Source organism: Camelus ferus, chromosome 2 (genome assembly GCF_009834535.1).
Source record: "Camelus ferus isolate YT-003-E chromosome 2, BCGSAC_Cfer_1.0, whole genome shotgun sequence".
Classification (NCBI taxonomy): Eukaryota; Metazoa; Chordata; class Mammalia; order Artiodactyla; family Camelidae; genus Camelus; species Camelus ferus.
Genome location: NC_045697.1, coordinates 79,201,046 through 79,225,088, shown reverse-complemented (window position 1 = coordinate 79,225,088; position 24,043 = coordinate 79,201,046). Strand labels below are relative to the sequence as shown.

General features: G+C 37.6%; 2 protein-coding genes and 1 long non-coding RNA gene across 12 annotated transcripts in view; 2 read left to right on the top strand and 1 right to left on the bottom strand.

Moving 5' to 3' along the window:
- ALPK1 (alpha kinase 1) overlaps nucleotides 1–13,701 on the bottom strand; it is a 119,294-nt gene extending 105,593 nt beyond the window's left edge. For 4 of the 10 annotated variants that reach the window (XM_032462031.1, XM_014567786.2, XM_032462025.1 and 1 more), the window contains exons 1-4: nucleotides 13,359–13,701; nucleotides 12,814–12,996; nucleotides 8,041–8,167; nucleotides 7,090–7,171 (exon numbers count right to left, since the gene is read on the bottom strand). The gene's annotated coding sequence lies outside the window, so the exon portion shown is untranslated. Of the gene's footprint in view, nucleotides 1–4,279; nucleotides 4,435–7,089; nucleotides 7,172–8,040; nucleotides 8,168–12,813; nucleotides 12,997–13,358 lie in introns of those variants that run through there. The other 6 variants (XM_032462076.1, XM_032462083.1, XM_014567781.2 and 3 more) reach the window with 3 other exon arrangements.
- LOC106731053 lies at nucleotides 4,546–9,506 on the top strand. The gene is made up of 3 exons (XR_001367496.2): nucleotides 4,546–4,639; nucleotides 6,621–6,704; nucleotides 7,997–9,506. It is a non-coding gene; the product is annotated as an uncharacterized LOC106731053 (long non-coding RNA).
- A 959-nt stretch (nucleotides 13,702–14,660) lies between the features above and the next one.
- On the top strand, nucleotides 14,661–19,873 carry TIFA (TRAF interacting protein with forkhead associated domain). The gene is made up of 2 exons (XM_032462128.1): nucleotides 14,661–14,798; nucleotides 18,783–19,873. The coding sequence occupies exon 2, from the start codon at nucleotides 18,807–18,809 to the stop codon at nucleotides 19,359–19,361; it is 555 nt and encodes a 184-aa protein (XP_032318019.1). The 5' UTR covers nucleotides 14,661–14,798; nucleotides 18,783–18,806; the 3' UTR covers nucleotides 19,362–19,873.
- Nucleotides 19,874–24,043: the final 4,170 nt, after the last annotated feature.

Below are 24,043 nucleotides of genomic sequence, written 5' to 3'. Positions count from 1 at the left end.
GGTAGCAGGGAATCTCGGTTCAAACAGCTTCTAGTATTTCTTATCAAATAACTTTTGGAAGTGCACATCAGACATCAGAAATATGATGAGGGTCTAAACTTTTTTTTTTTTTACAGAAAAGAACAACAATTATAAATAGATAAGACTTTCGCTGGCAATTTTGTAGGTTTTTTGGTGCTTTATTATGCACCAATGGAGCATATACCATAGTAACTAGCTGGGCTGAAGTTAAGATTCTAAGCAGAGCTTCCTGGGTAAGCCAATGATACAATAAACTCTGAGGTGCAATAGGAGTATATACAGTGATGTGGCAAAATTGAACCTAAGTACAATATGTGCAGACATAAATCCATGAATCTAGGTTATGGGAATCCATAAGAACAAGAAACTAGCTAAGAAGCTATTAGCACATATATCAGGTAAAGCTCCTCTTCCCCATTCCTTCCCTTTTTTTCTTTTCTTCAAAACAGAAGAATAAGCTGAGTGCAATAAAACTATGATTGCCACGGAAGCAATCAAGTAAAGCACAAGCAGCACGAGAAAATCAACTAGAAGTGTTTCAATTGGTAATTCCTCCTATGTTCTGTGGTTCTGCCACACATGCTTGTTCCGGCCCTGAGTCAATCCCCTCTTCTTTCAAATAGGAAGTTACCTGTACGTCAAATAAAGAGAAGGTAAAGTCTTACTTTCCAAAGACTGCACAGTTTTACTTACTGTTTAGCAGCATGGTTTAATGCATTCTGTTTTCTTAAAAAAGTAACTATATATATAGTAATAACTATATTATATAGTAATATAAAAAGCCAATATAAAAATATCATATTAAAAACACAGTAATAGAGAAAAGGGAGAAAAAGGAACAATTAATATACCACTATAAGACAACACTCTTAGAATATTTGTAAATTCATATCTACACCATTTTATATGTGTGTTAGGCAGTTACAATAGTTAATCAATACTAAATCTATTTTTCACCTAGCATCTTCTACACTGCTACTAGTCTTCATCCATCATTTTGCTTAACCTTTTCCCTTTGTAAGAACGCTCACAATTCTGTTATTAAAAATAACTTTATGATGAACATCTTTGTGAATTTCCTCTGTATTTTGAATTATTTCCTCCCTAGAATGAATTTCCCAAAAGAAATGACCAATATGACCATTTTAATGGCCAACAGCACATATCAGAATATGTTAATGGTCCTGGACCTAGATGATGTTTGCTATCCCCTCCCCAACTCCTACCCTTCAGCCCCAACCCCACCCCCACTTTAGAGATAGTAGCGTCTCAGTGAAATGGGCAGAATGGAGCTACAGTGCTTACTCCGGGATAATTCACCTTCTTTATAATTCTTGTTCCAAGAAATATTAGCTATCTTCTGCATCCCTTTAATTTTATGACATTTCATGAGGACTGCTGGTCTAATAAAGTTTGATAAGGCATTTTTTATCAAATACTGTGTATATCTGTAATTAGGAAATTCAACAGATTGTGTTGTGAAGGAAAAACTGGTCTGGGCTAACAAGATAACTCACAAATCTAAGTATTAGAATACTGATCTGAGTTCTGCTGGACTAACTTGTAAATCTAAGTTAATTAGTGTTGGTTTGCTGTTCATGTTTTTTGCTAGCCAGCTGGATTTTCAAAGATATATATCTGGCTTTGGAATGTTGGTTTGCTGCCTCCTGCCTCCACTTTTGTGATAATGATGCTGCTAAAGCTGTTCCATGCCTATTGGCCAAATACCCCAAGCTTGTACTTTACCCTATAAAACCTCATGCGCACATCTTGGAGGTGCTCAGAGCTTCGGAGCAGAAGCCCCTCTGAGCCCGCCGGCATAATACATCTGAGTACTCCAACCCTCCGAGTGGTGCTTGTTTCTTGGCTGGCCTGTCGTTTCCGTAACAGTGTTATCAGTTGAGCTCTGTCACCAATGACCAGTGAAGTTCATAGATACTGCATTGGTTTACAAAATATCCACTTCTCAAACACTTTAGGGCAGTATTTCCAAAACTTTAGTCATTCACATGCTACCTTCACCGTCTTTACCATATCTCCATATTATCTGTAATAGGATTTATTTAATCATTCCCTTAAAGGCAATAGTAAATTGGTTCACTTTCTTTTTACTTAACAGCTGCGTGAGCAGTATTATGCGTGAAATCAGACTTTAAAAGCTAATTATATTTTTAATGCACATTAAACTAAGCATAACTCTAATTTTCAAAGTTTGAACGTGTGCCACCTAAAATTAATAGTTTGTACACAATACTTTGGGAAAATTAAATTAATATGTAGCTGATATTTAAGCTATGATCATCTTTCTGTTCTTCAGACATAGAAGAATGATGACATCAGGTAATATTCTTACTTTTAAATTGGTCTATCCCACAGAACTCTATAAACAAAGTAAATCACAACATCCTGCAACGGTAGATGTCACTGTCAATAACAAGAAACAGAGTCCCCCATATGGAGGCAACAAATACAACAGCAGAAATATGGAATGAGTTTACACCAAAAGCTTGAATGCACATTCCTGTTAAAATTCTTCAACTCATAGACACAACATTTCAGGAAAGAAAGGCATTTACAATGAGGATTTTATTTTGAAAAGCCATTATTCTCTGAAACAGATTAAGGGACAGTAAAAGTAGTACATGTGTTGTGTTCTGGGAAAGGGATCAGTGAAATTATTTTAGAATGGGTAAAGCCATGGAAGTTTAGAAATATTTTGAAATGCGTATTTAGATCACATAGCACTTCAGGGGAGATGGTTTCTTAAGTCAGTCATGCTCATTAAACAGTATTATTTTATGTGAGATTTAGAATATCCATCATAATTTACATATGACTTTTTTAATTAAATTTTTTTTTTAAAGTTTAAACTAATTATTGGCTCCCTACTCACGCAAGTGGATAGTCTAAGATTCCCCTGTCTTGTCAGGGGAAGAACTTGAAGAATTAATCTCAGACTCAAAAAGACATTTGAGATGAAGAGTAAATAATTATTAGAATAATGTTAAGTACTTTGTTTCTCTTCAGGCTGCAGGTTGACAGGATTTGGATGGAGGAGGAGGGAAGACAGAAGTAAATTATTTTGGTCAGTGGGTATACTTGATTTGGCATGTGTTTAGGCCTGGTGTGTCTTCGAAGTGGTAAATTAGCCTACACCCACTACTGCCCAAAGTAATGCACATTGTACAGACATGTAATCTGCTGACACACCACCTACCCCTAGGGGTGCACAGCTTCTGTGGTATAGTTATAATGCTCTTTTTAGTTCAATTGAATTGGAGGTCAAGGAGGAAAGAGGAGAAACAGAAGGGTGTGGAGACCTTGCTGAAGTGTTATGCATAGACTTGTCCAGCAACAGTGATTACATGTAATGAATTAAAAATGTTCTTAACAAGGAGGTATTAGCCAACCAAAAGCAGATACTGTTTTTCATAAGAGTATTAGTTTTATAAGTAAAAAGAAAAGGAAGAGGGAGATAGAAGCAAATATTACAAACAGAGGTGCCATTATGTTGTGACATAAGTACCCTGCTATCTGATTCTGCCTCTCTTTGTACCCTTATCCACCTGCAAATTCCAAACAATTGTAAAGGATTTAAGCTATGGCTTTCCTAAGTCATCTAGAGCCTTAACTTTAAATGCTAAAATTGGTTAATGAAAGGACTTTTTAAAATAGAAACACAAAGTTTTCCTAGATATTTTCTCTATATATAACACTTCTCCACATCCAGAATTCCGGCCAGTTCTTTCCAAATGAGAAAAGTGATTCTAAGAGCCTATCTATCTGTTTCTTGGCAAAATTAAGCCCATCATAAAAGTGATAGCTTCTGTTATCACCACCTGTGAACTCCAGGCAAATATCCTGGGGTTAAATTTTCAAATTAAGTAATGCCAACTCTTTTAATCAAACATCTTGATTAAGAGATAAATAAAGCCAGATGTCCAATAGCAGCTCTAGCAAGCTCCATGACATGAGGACTTTATTATTAAAACCTTAAAAAAAAAAAAACTGGTTTCTTTTCTCCACTTCCCAATAATGTAACTTTACTGCTTAGGTAGTCCTTCACCACCCTCCTCCCTTCTCCATACTGAGGAGTTTTTAGAAATGCAAATATTCTTCCTGGAGCTCTAAAGTTATTTAAATGTAGGCGAGAACAGGTGGAAACGGGCTGACAATTTAAGAAAATATTTCCTTAAAAATTATGCCATCTTTTGCACCCCCATCTACTGCGTTTTGTCATTAAAAGGCTGATACTCACCTTTATCTTGAAGAAGAGGAAAAATACTCTGAAATCAGTAAACCTAACTCTAAAAAAAGTTAATTATAGCACAACCTCCCTGAAATAAACTGTTTCTCATAAACAGCCTCCGTTTCAGGAAGTAGGACTTTGAAAGAAAACAGCCTGCTATTGTCTCAGAACTTGGTTGTGCAATTCAACCCCGGACTTTCAGCGGTTCTGCACCATAAGACACGCCCCTTTAGGAACTGTGGTGGTGAAAGGTATTCTGGGAGTTGTATTACTACAGAAAAGTTCCTTCTAAAGAAAGTGCAAGAAAATGCCCTATTTGGACTAAATCAGAATGGAGAGCCAGTGCCCAGAGAGCCGAGGAAAGAGAATGTAAGTAGGAAGTAGGAAACAATGAACATGATCCTGTTTCTTATTTGTTGTCAAAAGACAAACTAAAATGTTATGGCTCTATTCAGCGCTCGATCTATTTTAGAATTACTGTGCCAGAATTTAGCTGCTTGTCACAAGAACACCTGTATTACCAAGTTTTTTTGAATGGAAAAGTGAAGTTAGAATTTTTCTCATAGAAAATCTGATTGTAACTGTGTTACATAGTGGACACCTCCCTTCAATCTAAATCTGCGGCTCCAGATTTTGAGAAAAAAATCGGAAGTACATGAAAAGATTTCTTTAAATGTTTAACAACATTTCATCGGAAAAGTTACTGAAGTCAACAATATTTTAATGTTCTCTGTCCTTTCTGTGCCTACTGGGTTAAAGAAGTGTCCTCTGGGGTGAAGGAGTAAGAGATTTCATTAGTAGTAATTTGATTAGTCTTGGTAAAGCCTTCTGGTATATTTCTCCAAAAATGAGAAAGTGAATGACTCTAATAACTGGGTAATAAATCCTTGGGCAAGTCCGGTGGTTTCTAACTCTACTTCCCCACAAAATAGAAAAAAGAAATACTTAATTATTCAGCCACTTAGTATTTCAAGTACTAAATAGTATTTAGATCACTTAAAATTTTTATGCTAGATCACTATGTAATTCTTAATATATGACCTTAGAAGAAGTTGAGATAACCAAATGATATTAGTATAACAAAACTCTTTCTGTCTCCTTTTATGCATGTAAAGAGTTTTCTTTGTATGCATTTTTTTAAAATAGAATACTGGTTTATTCTTTCAGTATGAAATTCATACTGAAACATTCAACCATGAACTAATTTTTTAAAACCCCATAAATCTCATTGATAAATGCATTTTCCATAAAAGTTTATTCTGTTTACTAATTATTCACCAAAATATATCATTTATTTTTCTTTCTAATCAAATATAAATTCATAATACTTATAATGTGTAACTCAATATTTAAAAAATTAATACTTAGAGTCTATGGCAAGAAGAAATAAATTTTTAAAATTTCAATATCCACATGTTTTTATTATAAAGAAGTATGATGAAAAAACATTTAATCATATAAATTATTAATATTAAAAGAAAATTCTATGGAGAAAGTGGAATAAAAGTTTAAGGAGATAAATAACATAAACTTCCTAATTGTTAAACTTGTACATGTACAAGAACTTGTACATGTGTTTTTAAGTGGATGATGGGGACATCAAATCATTAGTATATATAATTTTCATTGGATACATCTAAAAGAGTTTTTAAACATCTGACTTGGATCCTTTGCAACCATTTAAAGTGATGATAAAAATGAATATCAACTTAAAAATGTGTAAGAGAGTTATTGTTTTTGAAAATTCTGTTTGAGGGTAAATGAGCAAAAATGTTAGAAATTCAGTGCTTGGGGGAAAGGACTAAATATTCTAGAGCCTATAAAAAGGGCACTGGATACTTGGGAATGGAAAGAGAGAAAAGGGTACTGATACTCCTATCATCCTAAAAGCCAGGTAGGGGGAAGTGATGGATGGGTGGGCCATATTTCAATGAAGAGGCAGGGGTCAACAGTACTAACTGATGCAGAGAAGTGAAGGAGGATGGGGACAGAGAAGTGTCCGTTGGCACAGCAAGTAGGTCAAGTATAGCTTTAAAAGAACAAACTCAGTGGAGTGGTGGCAGAAGGCAGATGGCATATTTCTAAAATCCTAGTAAGATAAATAAGTAGAGTAGAAAGGGACTCTCCATCTAAGCCTAGACTAAATAAAATATTCAGGTGGAGCCTATTTTTGGAGGAGGTTACATTCCTTCCAAAGGGCTTCAGTGTTGGAGCAAGATGATCTCAAGACCAGCTTAACCCTTTTATTATATCACTAATTATATTATAAACTTGAAGCCAGAAAAGCTGGGAATAGTGATATTTCTATGGGGATAATGGCCAGAATGTCATTCCGGAAATTTCTTCTCAGAATTACATCCGTAGCTGTCAGCACAATGATGGTAAACATAAAGAAAGAACCAGAGATGGAGGACAGAAGGAGAACTTATTCCAGGTATGGCATTTTTCTGAGGAAAGACTTATTTTATAAGAAAATGAAATGATTGTATTATAAATTAAATAATGTGGGTCTTCTCAGCAGTATAAAAAGTTGTTATTTGTTAGGATGCTAGTAATTTATTATGTTTTAAAAATTAATGGAGAAGCATTAACAAATGAAACCTAAATACTTAAATATAATATCAAAGAAGGTTTGGGGGCTTGTGGGGTTTTATTAAAAAATTAATTAATTAATTAATTCATTAATTTTTACTGAAAATGAATACTATATGACAAAGTTTAGATTCAGTGAGGCAAAGATTAACCTACTTGGTTTGGAGGATATGAAACAGGCAGAAACAATGCACCCCCCCAAAACTGACCCTTCTTTTCCTGCTTACCTAGCCTCTGGCTCTCACAAAGAATGACCGGGGTTTCCAGGGTCAGGATCCACTGAGGTCTCTCATAACTCATTGGGGTCCTCTAACAACAACAACAAAAAGGTGTTCAATTGTTGCATAAAAATTACCATAAATTTAGCAGTTTAAAACAGCATTCATTAAATTATCTGTTCTATGAACCAAATGTAAAATATGTATAAATGAAGACATTCTAAATGTCCATAAAATGATATCATCACTAGAGCATGGACATTTTATAAGTATTGAAGAATCTAGAGGAAAAGTAATAAAGGTTCTATGATATACAAAAACACAAAAACCAGCACCCATTTATAATTTCAGTGTTTGGTCAGACAGCAATCTGGGCACATTCTAGCTGAGAACACTGCTGCGGTTCTCACCCGAGGCTTGGGGCAGGGAGTGGTCTCCGGCAAGGCTGGAAGTTGTTGACAGAATTCCAGATATAGGACCAAGGTTCCCATTTTCTTGGTAGCTGTTGTCAGGGGACCACTCTCAGCTCATAGATGTCAACCACAGTCCCTTGCCATATGTTTCTCTGTAGGCAGTCCTTGACATGGATGTTTGCTTCCAGGCCAGCAGGAGTGGTGTTTCTGACTTCCTGAAGGGCTTGGCCCTTTTATGGATTCATGTGATTTGGTCTGGCCCAACCTGATAATCTCCCTAGAGTTCCCAGATAATTGATTAGAAACCTGGTCACAGGAGTGATATCCTATCACAGTCACAGATTCTGCCCACACTCAAGGAATTGTACAAATTGTGTACACCAGGGGGTAGGAATCTTGGGGGCCACCCTAAAGTCCTGCCTATCAGCAACTTCCCCACAACTGCTTCCAGGGAGGGGCAGAACAGATGGCTCAAAACAGGCTGACTCCTCCTCTCCCTCCAGCCTCCAGGTGTCCTGCCTCTGGGGGGCTCCAGTTTTCTCCTCACCATCTGATCGCTCTCTCAAGGGCCTGGATTTTATTGCAGTCCTCCATCATGTGAAAAATGTTGAGGCATCAAAGCATTGAGACCTTTCTCTCAGGAGACTTCTTTCACTTGGCTCTTCCTAAAAAAGCTTTTAAAAGAATTTGTTTAATGTGTGTGTAACCATAATGCATGCAAATGAGAGAAAAATCCAAACATTTTGAAAAAATACACAGTGAAATATATCTCCTACCTCCACCTTCTGCCCTCTCTCAAATTCTTTTTCTCAGATTAACCAATATTACAGTTCTATTTCTTGAATCTCTTTGCAGATAGTTTGTGCATTTACAAACTTTTTTCTTCTCCCACAAACGTAGCATTTTTGTTCTGCACTTTGGTTTTTCTCTAGTGGTGCATCCAGCAGACCTTTCCACATACGTCTAAACTGTTTCCATTGCAGTTGCTTAACCCCAAGAACAGGGAGAAAGAGAAGTCCAGACTAGCTTTTCTTCATTTCCATCTCAACACTTTGGGCCTTCTCCTGAGCCCCATTTAGGGGATTATGATAAAAGAGCTGAGTTATCTCAGTAGATTCTGAATGTTTTCACTGGTTGGCAGAGAGCATCAGCCCTGATGTGGGGCATTCCTGGGTTATTCCAAATCTGAACATCTGAGCTGGGCAGGGGAGAATTAGATGAATCTGTATCCAAGGTGCTTAGAGTACATTGAGCAGAAGGCAAGTATCATATAACCCAGTTACCATCAAGCAACACAAACAAGCAATAATTTAAATTTTTTCCTATAGTACGTGATTGTATTTCCATAAATTAGCTTTCTCTATTTTTTATTTTAAGTGAAATACAGTAGATTTTCAGGTACATCAGCTTAATTGTGGGCTTGTGGAAGTATCTAAAAACTGTTTTTAGGATTCTTTCCATGGACAAATATTTTTGTAGTTCCAAACAAGGAAAGACCTGAATTAGAAATTATGTTGAAACCTATATTGTGGAGGTGGGCGTGGTGATAGCAAGGGGAACAGTTACTGAAGGGGGCACCATCAATTGAATATGAGAGCTAAGACAGAATTTTACTTTATTGTTAAACATTAATACAATTTGGAAATTTCAAATTGTTCAAAGCTAGACAGAAATACATTGGATTGTGGGCATTTCATGTTATTTTCAAATTAAATGATTCATCACTGATAATTCAAACAGTAAATCTCTCTCTCTTTTGTATCAGTAATATACACGCCTAGTGTTTTCTTCTGTTTTCCTTTGATAAATAATTCTGGCCTGACTTTCGGGGTACCATTTCTCTAAGGGTTCTTTTTAATCTCTCAAATTTGTAGCCTAGGAATACTTTAGCCCTCCAGAAAGCATTTAGCTTCTATACTCAGCAACACTCACAGCATTTGGCTGTATTAAGTGAAGTTAACCAAGTTTTAAAGCCATCCAAAGCCTTCCTTCATTAAATTCACAGGAAAGAAGTTTAACCACACTCTGTCTAATTTAAAAGATGTTAACAGTTCACCAGCAGTTCTGAGCGCAAGAGACAATTTTCGAAACTTCAGAATCAAAGAATGGGTTTGTCAAAATGACACAATCACATCAAAACCAAAATTAAAATTATTTTATTCCTCTCTGAAAAGGAAACCTGCAAATAAAAGGGTCCCCAAAGCTATTTCCGGGAGGTGTGTTCTCATCAGCACATGTGTGATGTTGGCACATGCTGGAATCCTTCATTTCTTCAGCCTGATGTGATTTTGGCTGAAGTATTTTCACACACGCTTTTAGTAATTCCCTTGTTTTTTTGAGAAATCATAGCCTGAGATGAGGATATTTTATAAACCTCTTTCTATAATATCTAGTAAACTTTCAGCACATAAAGTTCTACTATATTTCTTTAAATAGCAAAGACATTTTCAATGAATGATGTTCATGTTTTTCCATAAATGCTATTGTTACTCTATTTAAACTTTGAAATTGAGTAACAATAAAACAAGTAAAATCAATAGTAAAACTAAAATAATCTATTAAAAATGTTTTTAGTGGTTTTACACAAACAGAAACAGTAATAAAATAAAGCACATATTAGAAATTACTTTGCCTAATTTAGATATTACTGATTTAAAATCTTTTTTTAATTGAAGTACAATTGACTTACAATACTATAACAGTTCCAAGTGTGCAACAGAATGATTCAATATTTTTATATATTATGAAACGATCACCGTAGGTCCAGTTGCCATCTGTCACCATAAAAAGTCATTACAATATTATTGACTATATTCCCTGTGTTATACATTACCTGTAGTGACTTATTTATTTTATAACTGGAAGTTTGTACCTCTTGATTGCCTTTGCCTGTTTTACCCATCTCCCTCCCCTGACAACCACCAGTATGTTCTCTGTATGTGTAAGTCCTTTTCTATTTTGTTTGTTCACTTTTTAAGATTCCACATATAAGTAAAATCATACAGCATTCATCTTTCTCTGACTTATTTCACATAGCATAATACCCTCTACGCCCATTCATGTTGTCATAAATGGAAAGAGTTCATTTCTCTTCTTTATCCATTCATCTGTCAATGGACATTTATGTTGTTTCTGTATCTTGGTTATTGTAAATAATGCTACAATGAACATTGGGGTGAATATATCTTCAAATTCGTGTTTTTGTTTCCTTCATATCAATACCCAGGAATAGAATTCTTGAATCATATGGTAGTTCTAGTTTTAATTTTTTGAGGAACCTCCATACTGTTTTCTATAGTGGCTGCACCAATTTACATTTCCTCCAACTGTGCACAAAGATTCACTTTTCTCCACATCTTTACCAACACTTGTTACTTGTTGTTCTTTTTTTGATAATAACCATTCTGACAGATGTGAGGTGATATCTCATTGTGGTTTTGATATGCATTTCCCTGATGATTAGTGGTGTTGAGAATCTTTTCATGTGCCTGTTGGCCATCTGTATATATCTTCTTTGGAAGAATATCTGTTTAAGTCCTATGCCCATTTTTTAATTGGACTGTCTGGTTTCTTTGATATTTGTTGTGTGAATTCTTTGTATATTTTGGATATAAACTCCTTGTTGGACATATTATTTGCAAATATCTCCTCTCATTCAGTATGTTGCCTTTTTGATTAGTGATGACTTCCTTGGCTCTGCAAAAGCTTTTTAGTTTGATGTACTCCCATTTGTTTATTTTTGCTTTTGTTGCCCTTGCCTGTGGAGACAGATCCTCCAACACCCACACAAATATTGCAAATACCAGTGTCAAAAAGTGGACCACTACAAAACAGAAACAGACTCATAGACATAGAATACAAACTTGTGGTTGCCAAGGGGGGGGGGGGTGAAGGGACAGACTGGGAGTTCGAAATTTGTAGATAGTGACAGGCATATGTAGAATAGATAAACAAGAATATACTGTATAGCACAGGGAAATATATATAAGATCTTGTGGTAGCTCACAGTGAAAAAGAATGTGACAATGAATATATGTATGTTCATGTATAACTGAAAAATTGTGCTTTACCCTGGAAATTGACACAACATTGTAAACTGACTATAACTCAATAAAAAAGGTTTAAAAAAATTAGATTACAAAAAAAAAGTGGACTGCTTATGTTTTCTTCCAGGAGTTTTATGGTTTCAGATCTTAAATTTAAGTCTTTAATCCATTCTAAGTCTATTTTTGTATATGGTATAAGAAGGTGGTATAGTTTTATTCTTTTGTATGTAGCTGTCCAGTTTTCCCAATGCAACTTATTGAAGAAACTGTCTTTTTCCCATTGTATATTCTTGTCTACTTTGTCATAGATTGATTGATCATAGGTGCATGGGTTCATTTCTGGACTCTATTCTGTTGCAATGATCTATGTGTCTGTATTTGTGCCAGGACCACACTGTTTTGATTACTATAGCTTTGTAGTATAGTTGACATCAGGAGCATGTAGCCACTGTCGAGTGTCTCCTCAAACCTTTAAGGAACAGAAACTTCAAGTGTGCATTTGTGGCTGTTTCTCAACTTCCAAAAACAATTTTCAGTTTTAAGGCCATTGTTTTTAACCAGTTGTCAGAGGGAGAAAACCATTACTCAGATTAGATCCTGATCTGGACTTTAAGTCTCATTTTGGGTCATTTTATAAATCAAGTTATCTTAAAGGAAACAGAAAAATGGAATAATGTTTTCAAGATCGTGAATTTTAGCAGTTGTTGCATTTTCTCTGTTAGTGTTATTAATAACACCTACTTAAATAGTCCTTTGCAGTTTATAAAGCATTTTCACAGACTAATTTTAAAGATTAGAGATCAGAAACTCCAATTCTAATAATATTTTATTGTGTGAGTTTACTGGTGTAGTTCAATTGCATGTCTTATCTTCCACCTGCTCTAACGTTCTTTGGCTGAAAAAAAGGTACTGTGACTCTCTCTCTCTCACTCTCCTCTCTCTCTCTCTCTCTCTCTCCTCTCTCCTCTCTCTCTCTCTCTCTCTCTCTCTCTCTCTCTCAGGGAAGAAATAGTGTTGATGATTAACGAACAAAATTGCAGCCTTATAGGAATCTGCCTTACTTACAGATGCACCCTTCCTTCCTCATGCTTACGGTTCTTGATTGTATCTAACTCCGAGAGTTTAATACTTAACCCCTTCTCAGAACCTATCAGATGGTGAAGCAGCAAGCGTCACTGTCATTTTATTGCCAGTGAAACAGAACCATAAACAAGTACTGTCCTGAAGTCAAGGACAGAACTGAGACAAATGGGAGGCTTCCATCAGACATTTACCAGAATTGGTGGGCGGTTTCCAAGCCTTCAAATAGGTAGGCCAGTATGACCAAGGTCACTGCAAGCTTTGTCCTCCCGCCGCTGTGCTCAATCCTTTTTCCTCCTCACATAGTCTCTTATCTCCTTCTAGACATCTACTGTAGTAGGCGCTCTGCACCTTTTAGTTCATTCCAGATCTTCTCCCTGAGGCAGAAAAATAGTATCACCTTATTCACTCTAGGCTATAAAGGACTCCTGAGGTTGACAGTTTCCCGTTGTACCGAGTACCAGCCCTTACTTTTGGAACCCGAGACCCTGGGTGTTGAGTGAAGAATCCCTTCGGGTGGATGGTGCGAGAGAGGAAGCGCCTGGACTGCTTGGGCGTCAGACCAGAGCATCACCGGCACCGGGAGGCAGATTAGGAGCCCTGGAGCAAGTTCACGCCCTGCGTGTGCTGTTGCTCGCCCGGAAACTTAACCACCCTCTGGGCCTCAGTTTACTCATCTGTAAGGGAGGCCCACTCTCCCGGCCTTGGGGATTAAATAAGAATAATGTGAGCCAGGCACCTGTCTTGACTGGGAGGTTCAACTCCTCGCGTCCCTCGACCCCGGTCCCGGCCAGCACTTGCAGTGTGTGTGTGTGGGAAGCAGCCCTCAATGTTGAAGTGATTCTGTTCCCTTTTCAAAATCCAGCTCGCAAGTCACATCCTCTTCAGAAGAGGGGCTCTTGTTTGGGAGGTGGGGTCCCCGCCGGCTTACCACGCATCAAACCTGTTCTGGGAGCTCAGAAGGCGGCTGGACTTCTCGTCAGAAAGGGCGACGTCCGCGGTGCGGTCACCGCGCGGAGGAGGGAGGGGGGCGAGGGCTGGGAGGAGTCTGGGAACCTCGCACTTTGCGTCCTAAGCGCTCGGGGAAGGGAAGGCGGGGGGGCGCGCTCGGCCTGCGGGATTTAGGCGTCACCACGCGCGCGGGAAGGCCTTGGCCCCGCAGGGCTGAGAGGCGTCTGCGTCTCTCTCCCTCCTCGGCGCTGTCCCCCAGCTCCGGCTCACACCTGCCCCCCAGCCCCCACCGCTGTAGCTGCGGCGCGGCGGGCGGGCGTTTTCACCGAGTGCGGCGCGGACGCGTTGCGGTGGGCGGTGGGCGGTGACCGCCTGCGATCCGGGGCCGTCCGCCGGGTCGCGTCCATTAACCTCGTGCGGAGCCCGGAACGCGAAGCCGCTCTGGGAAGGACTCTGGGACGCCGAGGTACCTGCCGGGTGGCGGTCTGAGGGATGACGTGGGGACGGTCTTTTCTGCTTATCGCCCGGAGAGGGAAGCTTTGTCAAGGACACTTTCGGGGTGTTGTATAGACAGACAGTCGTCACCCGCTCCTCCTGCTGGCTCGGCTACGCGCAGACGCTGGAGCAGTTACTCACGGCGTGATCCCGGCTTCACAAAATAGAGTAATACTTGCAGACCAGAGGAAGGAGCACTGAGGAGAAATACTAGAGATGGGATTTAAGTGTTCTACTTGTACTTTTCTGTGCTTTGCAAATTTTTTTTTTCTAATCCGTAAACAAGAAAAAGTTTATGAAGGGTAGCTCACAGTGGTTGCGGGAGACCCCTCGCCGTCGCCCACCGTCCCTCACTCTCGCTTGGCAGAGACTTTTCTGCTGAGACCCGGGGGGCTCTTCTACATCCTCCTTCCTTGCTTCAGCCTGGTTCATTAGGGAAATAACGTAATCCCTTGTTTTTCGGGACTTTCCCCAGCTTCCAGATTGAAAGAAGAATTTTTCCAAATTCTCTGGAGCCAGAGTCCACACTCAACCTCGCAGCGGAAGTCTGCCCTCACAGCGAATCGGACTGCAATTTTGATTGGACGCAGGCCAGCCAGGCAGAATTGGAGAAAGAAGACACCGTCTCTGATTTAAAAAGAGAAAGAAAGAAAAAGAAAAACCCCTGAGCTTTACCTAAGGGTTTCCTCCTGCTGTTTTGGTTTTTCACGAGTCCTTTTGCAAGACCTGTTTAGTAAGTATTGATTCTGCTGAATAGGAGCGTTCAGGGATGTCTTCAAAGCCACACTGCAGGGTGATGACCGGTGAGACGGGTCAGGCAGGATAGCTGCCTTTTTTGCTGTGCTTCCAAGTCTCTCTTCCCCTCCTACTAGCTCAGTGCCAGCAGTTAGTTGTGGTTCATATGTTAATACAGATGCTACTGTATGTCAGACATCATCAACAGTATTTTACAAGTTTTTGATATCAGAGATCATAGTTTATCACTTTAATGATAGCCTCCAACTCCATTTAATACTATACAAATCAGATGCTTTATGACTTTGTAAAGGAAATACTTGTTACATGTTTCACTGCATATTAGATGCACATGGTATAAAATTCCAAAGGTACAGAGTGCACAGTGAAAAGTCTCCTTTACACCCCTGACCCCAGTTTCCCTCTCCAGATGTAACAACTGTTACCACTATGTAAGCTCATTGTTCTTATGTTTCTTTGATAACTTAGGCCAATCAGATTTGAAAAAGCTACTTTTGAATGACTTTTTACATGAAAGATCCAGCAATTTCATTATTTTAGTTTTTTTGGTTAGTTTCTGTCTTTTCTATTTTTCTGCTGTCCACTCTGAAATGTTAGAGATTCAGGCCACTTTGTAGAGGGAACTTGCAGCTCTGGAAATCAATGAATAGATTAGTTTCTAAGTTCCCTGAGGTCAGAGACCAAGGTTTACTCAACTTTGGTGCTCCCTGCAGCCCACCATAATTACTAGTAACATGCCAATATCCATATTAAGGATAACTAATATTCCCAGTAACCTGGTGCTTCACAGCCTCTTCCTCTTATAAGGAGGCAGTAACAGTGTATTTACCTCCTCAACACTAATTCTAGGTTGGTTTCTTGCTGGTTCTAATCAACACACCTCCATGGCTCTCTTCTCTCCTGGTTAGCTACGCTGGTTTGTGAAGTAACTGGTAACAGGGAGTAATGTTTGTAGTGGGCAAGAGAAAGGGTGCATTTCCATTCTGTTTGAATCCTGCCTTTGATACTGGCTTTGTGACCTCGGCTACTTGGCTAAACCCGCTGAGACTCACCTCCTTTGTCTGTGAAGTGATGGTTCATACTGTTATTTTGAAAATTAGATAAGACAGTATGTATACAGGGCTAGCACTGTGCCTGGTACATGAAAGGCATTCAGTAAGTAGTAGCCTTTATTACTGTCAGGCTTTGTAACTTTCATACATTCATACGATAGGTGAGGGACATATGTCAGGGTAATATTATGGCTCAGTAACAAATAAGTTACAAAAAGGATTGATTTCTTGCTCGTATGGTAAGTCTTTTATGGCTCTGTCTTTGGTCTTTCCCTCTGGGACCCACGCTGAGCTGCTCCTTTTGGGGACTGCAAATGTAACAGAGGAAAGGATCTACCTGCACAGTGATTTTTATAATGTATGCTTAGAAATAAGCTTCACATTTCATTGATATGATTGTCAATGGAGTGGGAAAGATCATCTTTTAAAGGGGCAGAGCCAGTAGAGATGGGCCTGGTAGTGAGGGGCAGTAAATGTTTGACAGTGACACGGTCTCCCTCAGTGTTTGTTGGAGGCTCACAATTGTGAACCCAGAAGTTCATCAGATGCTGATTGCTTCACTTCACCCAAGACACTTATAGCCACTGATTTATAAACCAGAATGCCAGCTTTTTCCTTTGCAGTGGATAATACATTTGCCCTGTGTACTAGCCATAAGAGCCTATATGGGGCAAAGTTTTCCTGATGGTGGATTTGCTCTAAAGACTGAGTTCTAAGCTACTAGGTTATATAAAGAACACAAAAACAAAATTTGGGTGTTACCAAAAGACATTATCCAGAATATACCATGTTTTAACATCCAGGTCTCCTTTTAGAACTGTTACTGTCCGAAGTCCAGAAATGAATTAGAGTGGTGGCAGCGTATCCTAGACAAGGCAGAGATCATGACAAGAAGTTTCTTTTTACACTCTTTGTTAACAGCTAATTCTTTCCTTGTCAACCAATAATTGTATCATCTCATGATTTGTTATGATTATTCTTTTAAGCTGTCTGCTTCTTAAATATTTATTATTGTAATTAAATTATCTTCAAGTCCTGCAGTGTAGAATTGATTAATTCTTGTCTTTGTGTGTTAGTTCTTGCTGCCTTTGGTTTTATAGTAATTCTTACCACCCTTGTCCCAAGATTTTGAATGTTCCTCTCTGTTTTTCTGCTTATAGCTGGGCATTTGTTGTCTGCTTGAGTAAGGCAATATGATATAATAATGTCCAAAAAGAGCCTATTATGAAAGTAAATTTAAAATTACAGATATATTTCCAAATCAATAAAAAAGAAATTTTCCTTAGTTATGTCATTTGTTGAGTAATTGAATAAACTGAGTTTGATTTTTAGCAGCACAACTTTGCAAAACAGAAAAGATTCTCTTAAAAGTACACAGCAGCAAGCATAGAAAGAAAAGGAAAACATTCTGCTTTTTTTCTTTTTAACCAGCATTATTTGATACCAATATCTAATACAGATGGCAAACAAAAAACAATAAAACTACAAGTCAGCTTCGCTTAAGGCCATTGCTCCTCAAACCCCACTGTAAGTCCTGCATAGTATTTAAGGAAGGCCCGGAGGACTCATCATCACCCTGTATCTCCTGGTGTAATAACCACCACACGAGATTAAAGGAATTCTAGGCAGCTATTCAAGACTGAGGTATATTTATATGTATAGATATGGAAAAAATCACCCGTTTGTATTACTAATCAAAAAAAAAATGCAAGGTCTAGAATTAAGTACAGTATGTTCCTATTTGTGTAAGAAAATTTTTTTTGTATGTTTAGATATGTGTATGTCTTTGAGCACACACATAGTTATATTTATTGTGTTTCAGACTTCTGTAAGGATAAACGCAACTTTTACAGTAGTTGACTCTCAAAGAGTAAACAAAGGATTAGGGTGGAAAGAAGATACTTAAAAAAATTCTTTTTAAATGTTTGAATTTTTTAATCATGTGCATGCAGTTCTTTTAAAAGAAACTAAACTGGCAGTTCTGTGTCAAAATAACTTCTCATAGATTTTAGTAACTAATTCTTCTGTCCTGTTTTACTGCTTAAACTACTCCACTGATTATTAACAGGTACTTATAGTGTAGGTGGAGGACACCAAAGGGCCGTGCACTCAACAGGGATGTGGTTAACAGCAGTTAGATTGTGTTGCTTGTGGTTAATGACAGTTTGTCTGTCTAGTCATTAGGAACCATTGACAAAATTAAATAATTTCAGTACAAGTACAGACTATATGATATTTAGAACTACCTCAAGGAGATTTATTTTTCAATTAAAAGCATATAATGTCTACATTTTAAAATTATAGAATAAAATAAACTTTTAAAGCATTTACTGTTTTTAAACCTTTACTTACTAGAAATCTAAGGATATACAGGACAAATGTTGCAGTTACTTGTTTATAACTTTTAAATTTCTTTAATCAGATTTCATAACTCATAGTATCAAATTATAATTCAGTTAATAAACTATAGATTTCTTTATGTGTATATCCTATGAGGGTATTCGCACCAAAGGGATTCTTTATTCCTGATTTTCTTTTTAAAGTATAGCTGTCCTATTTTGTCTGGGCCCAAGTCACTCAATTTAAATGAGAAAGGAACTGAACTGAAGTTTCTTTATGTTCCCCCCAAATCACTTTATCAATAATCATTCCTTGTTACTGTCCAGATTATATGTGTAGTCTTACTGTCAAACTAGAAATGAAAAATAGGAAAAAGTAATGCATCATTTCTCATGGGGCTTAGTATAACATTTCACGTTTCTACTAGTTAGTTGAAAGTATTCTATGTATCATTTTCTTAAAGTTTAAATAAATCACCTATCAGAAAATTTTCATTCAAAATATTATAATCCAAGATCTGAGTGCTTGACATATGGGAGTGAACTAATGTGCTGATTTGATTGTTGCAGGCAGGTCAGATTCTGGTGCACATCATGTCTGGTTTTGAAGATGCTGACACGGAAGAGACAGTAACCTGTCTCCAGATGACTGTTTATCATCCTGGCTACCAGCGAAGTGGAATATTCCAGTCAATAAGATTTTTTAACCGAGAGAAACTCTCCTCCAGTGAAGTGGTGAAATTTGGCCGAAATTCCAACACCTGTCATTATACCTTTCAGGATAAACAGGTTTCCCGAGTTCAGTTTTCTCTGCAGCTGTTTAAAAAGTTTGGTAGCTCAGTTCTCTCTTTTGAAATTAAAAATATGAGTAAGAAGGCCAATCTGATTGTGGACAACAAGGAGCTGGGCTACCTAAATAAAATGGACCTGCCATACAAGTGCATGGTTAGATTTGGGGACTATCAGTTTCTGATAGAGAAGGAAGATGGAGAATCATTAGAGTTTTTTGAGATTCAATTTACTTTGTCTACACAACCACTGTTGCAAGAAAACAACTGGCTATCAGAGCCCATACCTGAGTGTGGCGGTTATTCATCCTCCTCTACCCAAAACAATTCTCCTGTAGAAATGGGTGAAAATGAATGGTGAACACACAGGGCTAAGAGAATCATGGCTGAAGAACTCTAGACACTTTATAGATACTTCCCTTATTAAGAGTTTATCAGTGTAGTATATTATTGTCATCTGTTATGTTGTTATGATCTGATGTCATTTGAAGCCTGTCAGTTGTGTTAGTCATTGCTTTAGGCTCTTGTTGCATTGCTGGATGTATAAAGAATTACTGTAAGTGTACTCTGTAAGCGTTAATACATAAAAAGTATCCTTTGTAATGAAGGATTAGTGTTCTCAAAATAAGGTTATGTTACTTTATTTTTATGCTTGATTTTGGTCCTACATTTTGTATTGTTTCATTTTGATTTGTACAGAACCATCTCTTGGTTTGGTCATACTATTTCATAACAGCCATTTGTTTTCAAGGTCAGAGCTACAAGCAAGTTATGGGTGTTGTAACCTGTTGGTACTTATAGTACCAGAGTACTGGAATAGAGCATAGTGTGTTTTAGTGTCTGTGTGTCATTGTGGTTTTAATATGGGAAGACTTACTTAAACAATAATATTTTGATTTTCTGTGTTTTTTCCCTATAGAATTATGGTGTTTATGCCAAGACTACAGTTCTCCTTGTTTATATTCAGCATCTAAAAACCAGTATTTTAAACATTTTCATGAACCACTGTGTTTAGGATTATTTTTCATTTTTCTTACCAAATTTTGAATTGTTTACATACTACAGATTTTTAAATTCCATGAATTCAAAATTTTAACAGCATCTGTGTACATAAATAAAATTAAAGTTTAATTCTCTAACCATTTTCTCTGAAACTCTTACTGAAGACAGGAAAGGACTGTTTTTAGACTACTCTGAGGAAGGAATGTAGTAGGCAACAGGCAGAGGCTCTGGCTAGGGATTCAAACAATCCAGCTGTGCCCCTCATTGCATATTGGCTTCGTTAGTTCTTCACATCACATGGTGAGAACCCTTCATGCCACCCAAAGAGAATCCTTATCTCCCAATTCCAGTTCAAGGGAAAGATTACCTTGGGTCAGGTGCCCACCCATCTACCAGTCAACTCTCCTCAGGTCCTATTAAATAATGGTGGTTTCAGCAAGTGACCATGTAGATAGTAAAGGCATTTCCTCAAAAAATGGCCACAGTGGGGTGGGGTTGAGGGCAAACAAAAATATCGGTGTTTGATACAAAGTACTACAGCTAAGTTGTGAAACTTTCAATTCATCTCTTAAGGACTTTTTTGTCCCAAGAAGTTGATTTTTCTTGGATTCTTTAAATAAAGGGGTGTGTTAATTGGTGCCTGTGTTAGTCACAGGCAGTTTCTTTTTGAACCCGCAAGTTTACGACAAAGGGGTGCTTTACAATGGTGAAATCTCATATCCCATATGATTATATAACCATATTCTAGAAGATTCTGTTTCTACTATCTACTTAATGCATTAACCTGAAGAAGCATTACTTTTAGGCTCTAACATGAATGTATTTGTTTTAATATGCCTTGTAGAAAAATTAGCTATAATCTTACTACCAGGAGATAATTATTAACACTTTGTGTTTATATATTTGGTAGCTGCTTCCATGTTATCTCATGGCCCTTTTTACTTTTCCAGTCCTCTAACACTTAATTCTTTATAGTAATTGTTATGTTAAAATAACAGGTATGGTTACTATTTTACTTACTGGACCCTGATTGAAACAATTAGAGCTTCCACTTCAGGTGATGACCAAGGATGAGCACTATAAATACTGTAGCTGGAATTTATGGGGCTTCTAGTTGGTACAAGTTGTCCTCAAGTTCAATCACTCACCATTCTACTATTCAACCTATATGAAAATATTTATTTGGCCTTAGTATCTCTAACAATGCTTTTCAGGGACACTGGTGAAGAAAATAGGAAAGCAGTGGTTTTAGCTCCGTTGCTGATTTCAACATTTTGTTGCTGGTTGGAAGGTCACTGAGGGACTAGAGAGGAGCCAGTTGGCATTGCTTACTAGCATTTTCACAGAATGGAAAATTGTGAGATGCATGCGAAGTCAACAGCTTTCTTAATACTGTAGTGAAATCATTCTCAAAAGCCAAAATCAAGGCAGTAACATTTTACAAAAGGAAACTTCTGAGGTTAGACAGGCCAAATAAGGTATGATAGTGGAACTTCGCCTTAGGTCAAAGTGCCTTTTTACAATAGTATAACTTTTGATATCTTTAAACAATTTTTCAATCATCCAAAGTTAGTTTAGACTTTTTCTAACAGCTAAGTAAAAAAAAAAAACTCCAAACTTCAAAAAAAAAAAAACCAAAAACCCTCAAAAACAATTCTACTCTAATTTCTACAGAAAGGAAGTATGTATAGTGTTGAGTGTAGACTCTGAATCATTACTGCCTTGGTTTAGCTACCATTTCCTGTATAATTTGTCAGTAGCTCTGAGCTTCAGTTTCCTTTTCTGAAAAACTGATTACATCAGGGTTTCTGTGAAAATCCTGAGCTAAAGTATGTAGACTCCTTACCATGGTATTACACATAGTAAGATATTTTGCATAGGACTGAGCACAAGGCGGTCCTTATATTTAATGGTCACATATAAAAGATATGTTACAGAGATGTACTACAGAGGACAATACTACTTACTTCTGGGTGTCAGAAAAAAAAAACCCCCTTTAATTTGTAATATTAATAAAAATACTCACATGATAATTTAATATCATTTTCCTAATTTCATTTTCAGCTTTAATATTTCCTGAGGATATAAGAATCAGATACTGGAAATCTGTCTTTTACAGTGAATTCTTTTGTTATCTCCTTTACTGTCAGATAATTAACCAGAAGTACTAAATAAATGAAGATGAGAGAACACTATAAACATATTTGAAATACAATCATTTTTAGATGTCTGTGTTCTTAAATTATGATTAAAACATCTTTACATAAGTTAAAGTAAAATGAAAATTCTGACTTCTACTTAAAAGATGTATTTCTCCAATTACTGGGGTAAAAAAGCAGGCATAATTTCCAGTTATACTATTTTAGAAGTTCAAGCATCTTAAATAAAAACCTTCACACAACCCCATATACCCTCCAGCTACCCCATTTCTCTGCTCTCTCTGACAGCAACTTTTCAAATAAGTTGTCTACACTGGCCATTTTTTCACCCCTTGCAAGATACTTCTCAGTTTCTACCCCTTCATTTGTAAAAATGGTAATATGCACCAATATTCATGTTCCCAAACCGAACTGACACACCTTGTCCTCTTCTCTCAATACCCCAGGAGCATTTGAGACCGTGACTCTTCTCTTTTTCTGGCTCCAGTGACACCATATTCTTTGGTTCCCCACAATCCTTCTGTATTTGCTTCTTTTGGCAGGTTTTCTACTTCCTGACCTCTAACGGTCAACACTTGGTTGGGATTCTCTGCCTATCTACTTCCTTGGGGTGATCTCAGCAGGAATAATGACTTAAAATACTATTTACCGACTACTGACTGACTGCTAAACTTGTACCTGTTCTCTGAGATGCAGACATATATCCCATCATCTACTTAATTTCATTCAGATTTCTTATAAAACACCTCAAATTTAATTTTCCAAAAGAGAACTCTTAATTTCCTCTAATCTCCAAAACCTGTTCCTCTCACTACATTAAGTCAGAAACCAAGAAGTTACTGTCAAGAATAGCTGCAGTGACACAACATTGTAAACTGACAATACTTCAACCAAAATAAATAATAACTCTAAAATTAAAAAAAAAAAGCAGCTGCAGCTGCTAGGCTAACTGTCATACTTGCATATATTTGGCCTGTAGGGAGACAATGAGCTAAAATAGACAGTTTATTACTTACACAGATAGCAAAAGCAAGACCAGTGTGGAGTCAGTGTCCCACGTCCTAGGTACCTTGCTGACACTGAGCCAGGGGGGCCAGATCACAGATGATTTAAGTGGAGAGTAGCTCTGTCATTGAGGAGCCAACTCTAAACTCCAACCAAGCAGTTTTATTAGCCTGTACCTGTACCTGAATGTGGGTACAGTGGAAATCCCATGCCTCACTGGAACCAGGGAGTTGAATGAGAAACTGCCTCATGGCAGCCTTCTACAAGGCAGGGCAGGGAGTCAGATGATAAATGGCTTTATGATGGCTCCCGTATCCTGCCATGATCCAGGGAGGATCATAGGGCTTTCTGTCAAGACTTGTGTCAGACTACGGTTGAGTGTTGCCATGTGGATATGCACAGTGAGCAAGTCTGCCAGGGCAGCATGTGGAATGCATTACCCTACAGTTAATGGGCAGAGGATCTGAACAGACATTTTTCCAAAGAAGACATACAGATGGCTAACAGGTACGTGAAAAGATGCTCAACATCACTAATCACCAGGGAAGTGAAAATCAAAACCACAATGAACTGACCTCACATCTGTCAGAATGGTTATTATAAAAAAAGACAACAAATAACAAGTGTTGGTAAGGAAGTATAGAAAAGGGAACCCTTGAGCACTTTTGATGGGAATATAAACTGGTGCAGCCACTATGGAAAACAGTATGGAGGTATCTCAAAAAATTAAAAATAGAACTACCATATGATTCAGTAATTTCACTTCTGGATATTTACTTGAAGAAAGCAAAAACACTAATTAGAAAAGATATATGCACCCCTATGTTCACTGCACCATTACTTAGAATAGCGAAGACACAGAAGTAACCAAAGTGCC

Coding starts and splice junctions, on each gene's coding strand:
- TIFA (XM_032462128.1), top strand. CDS start 18,807: ATGTCTGGTTTTGAAGATGCTGACACGGAAGAGACAGTAACCTGTCTC.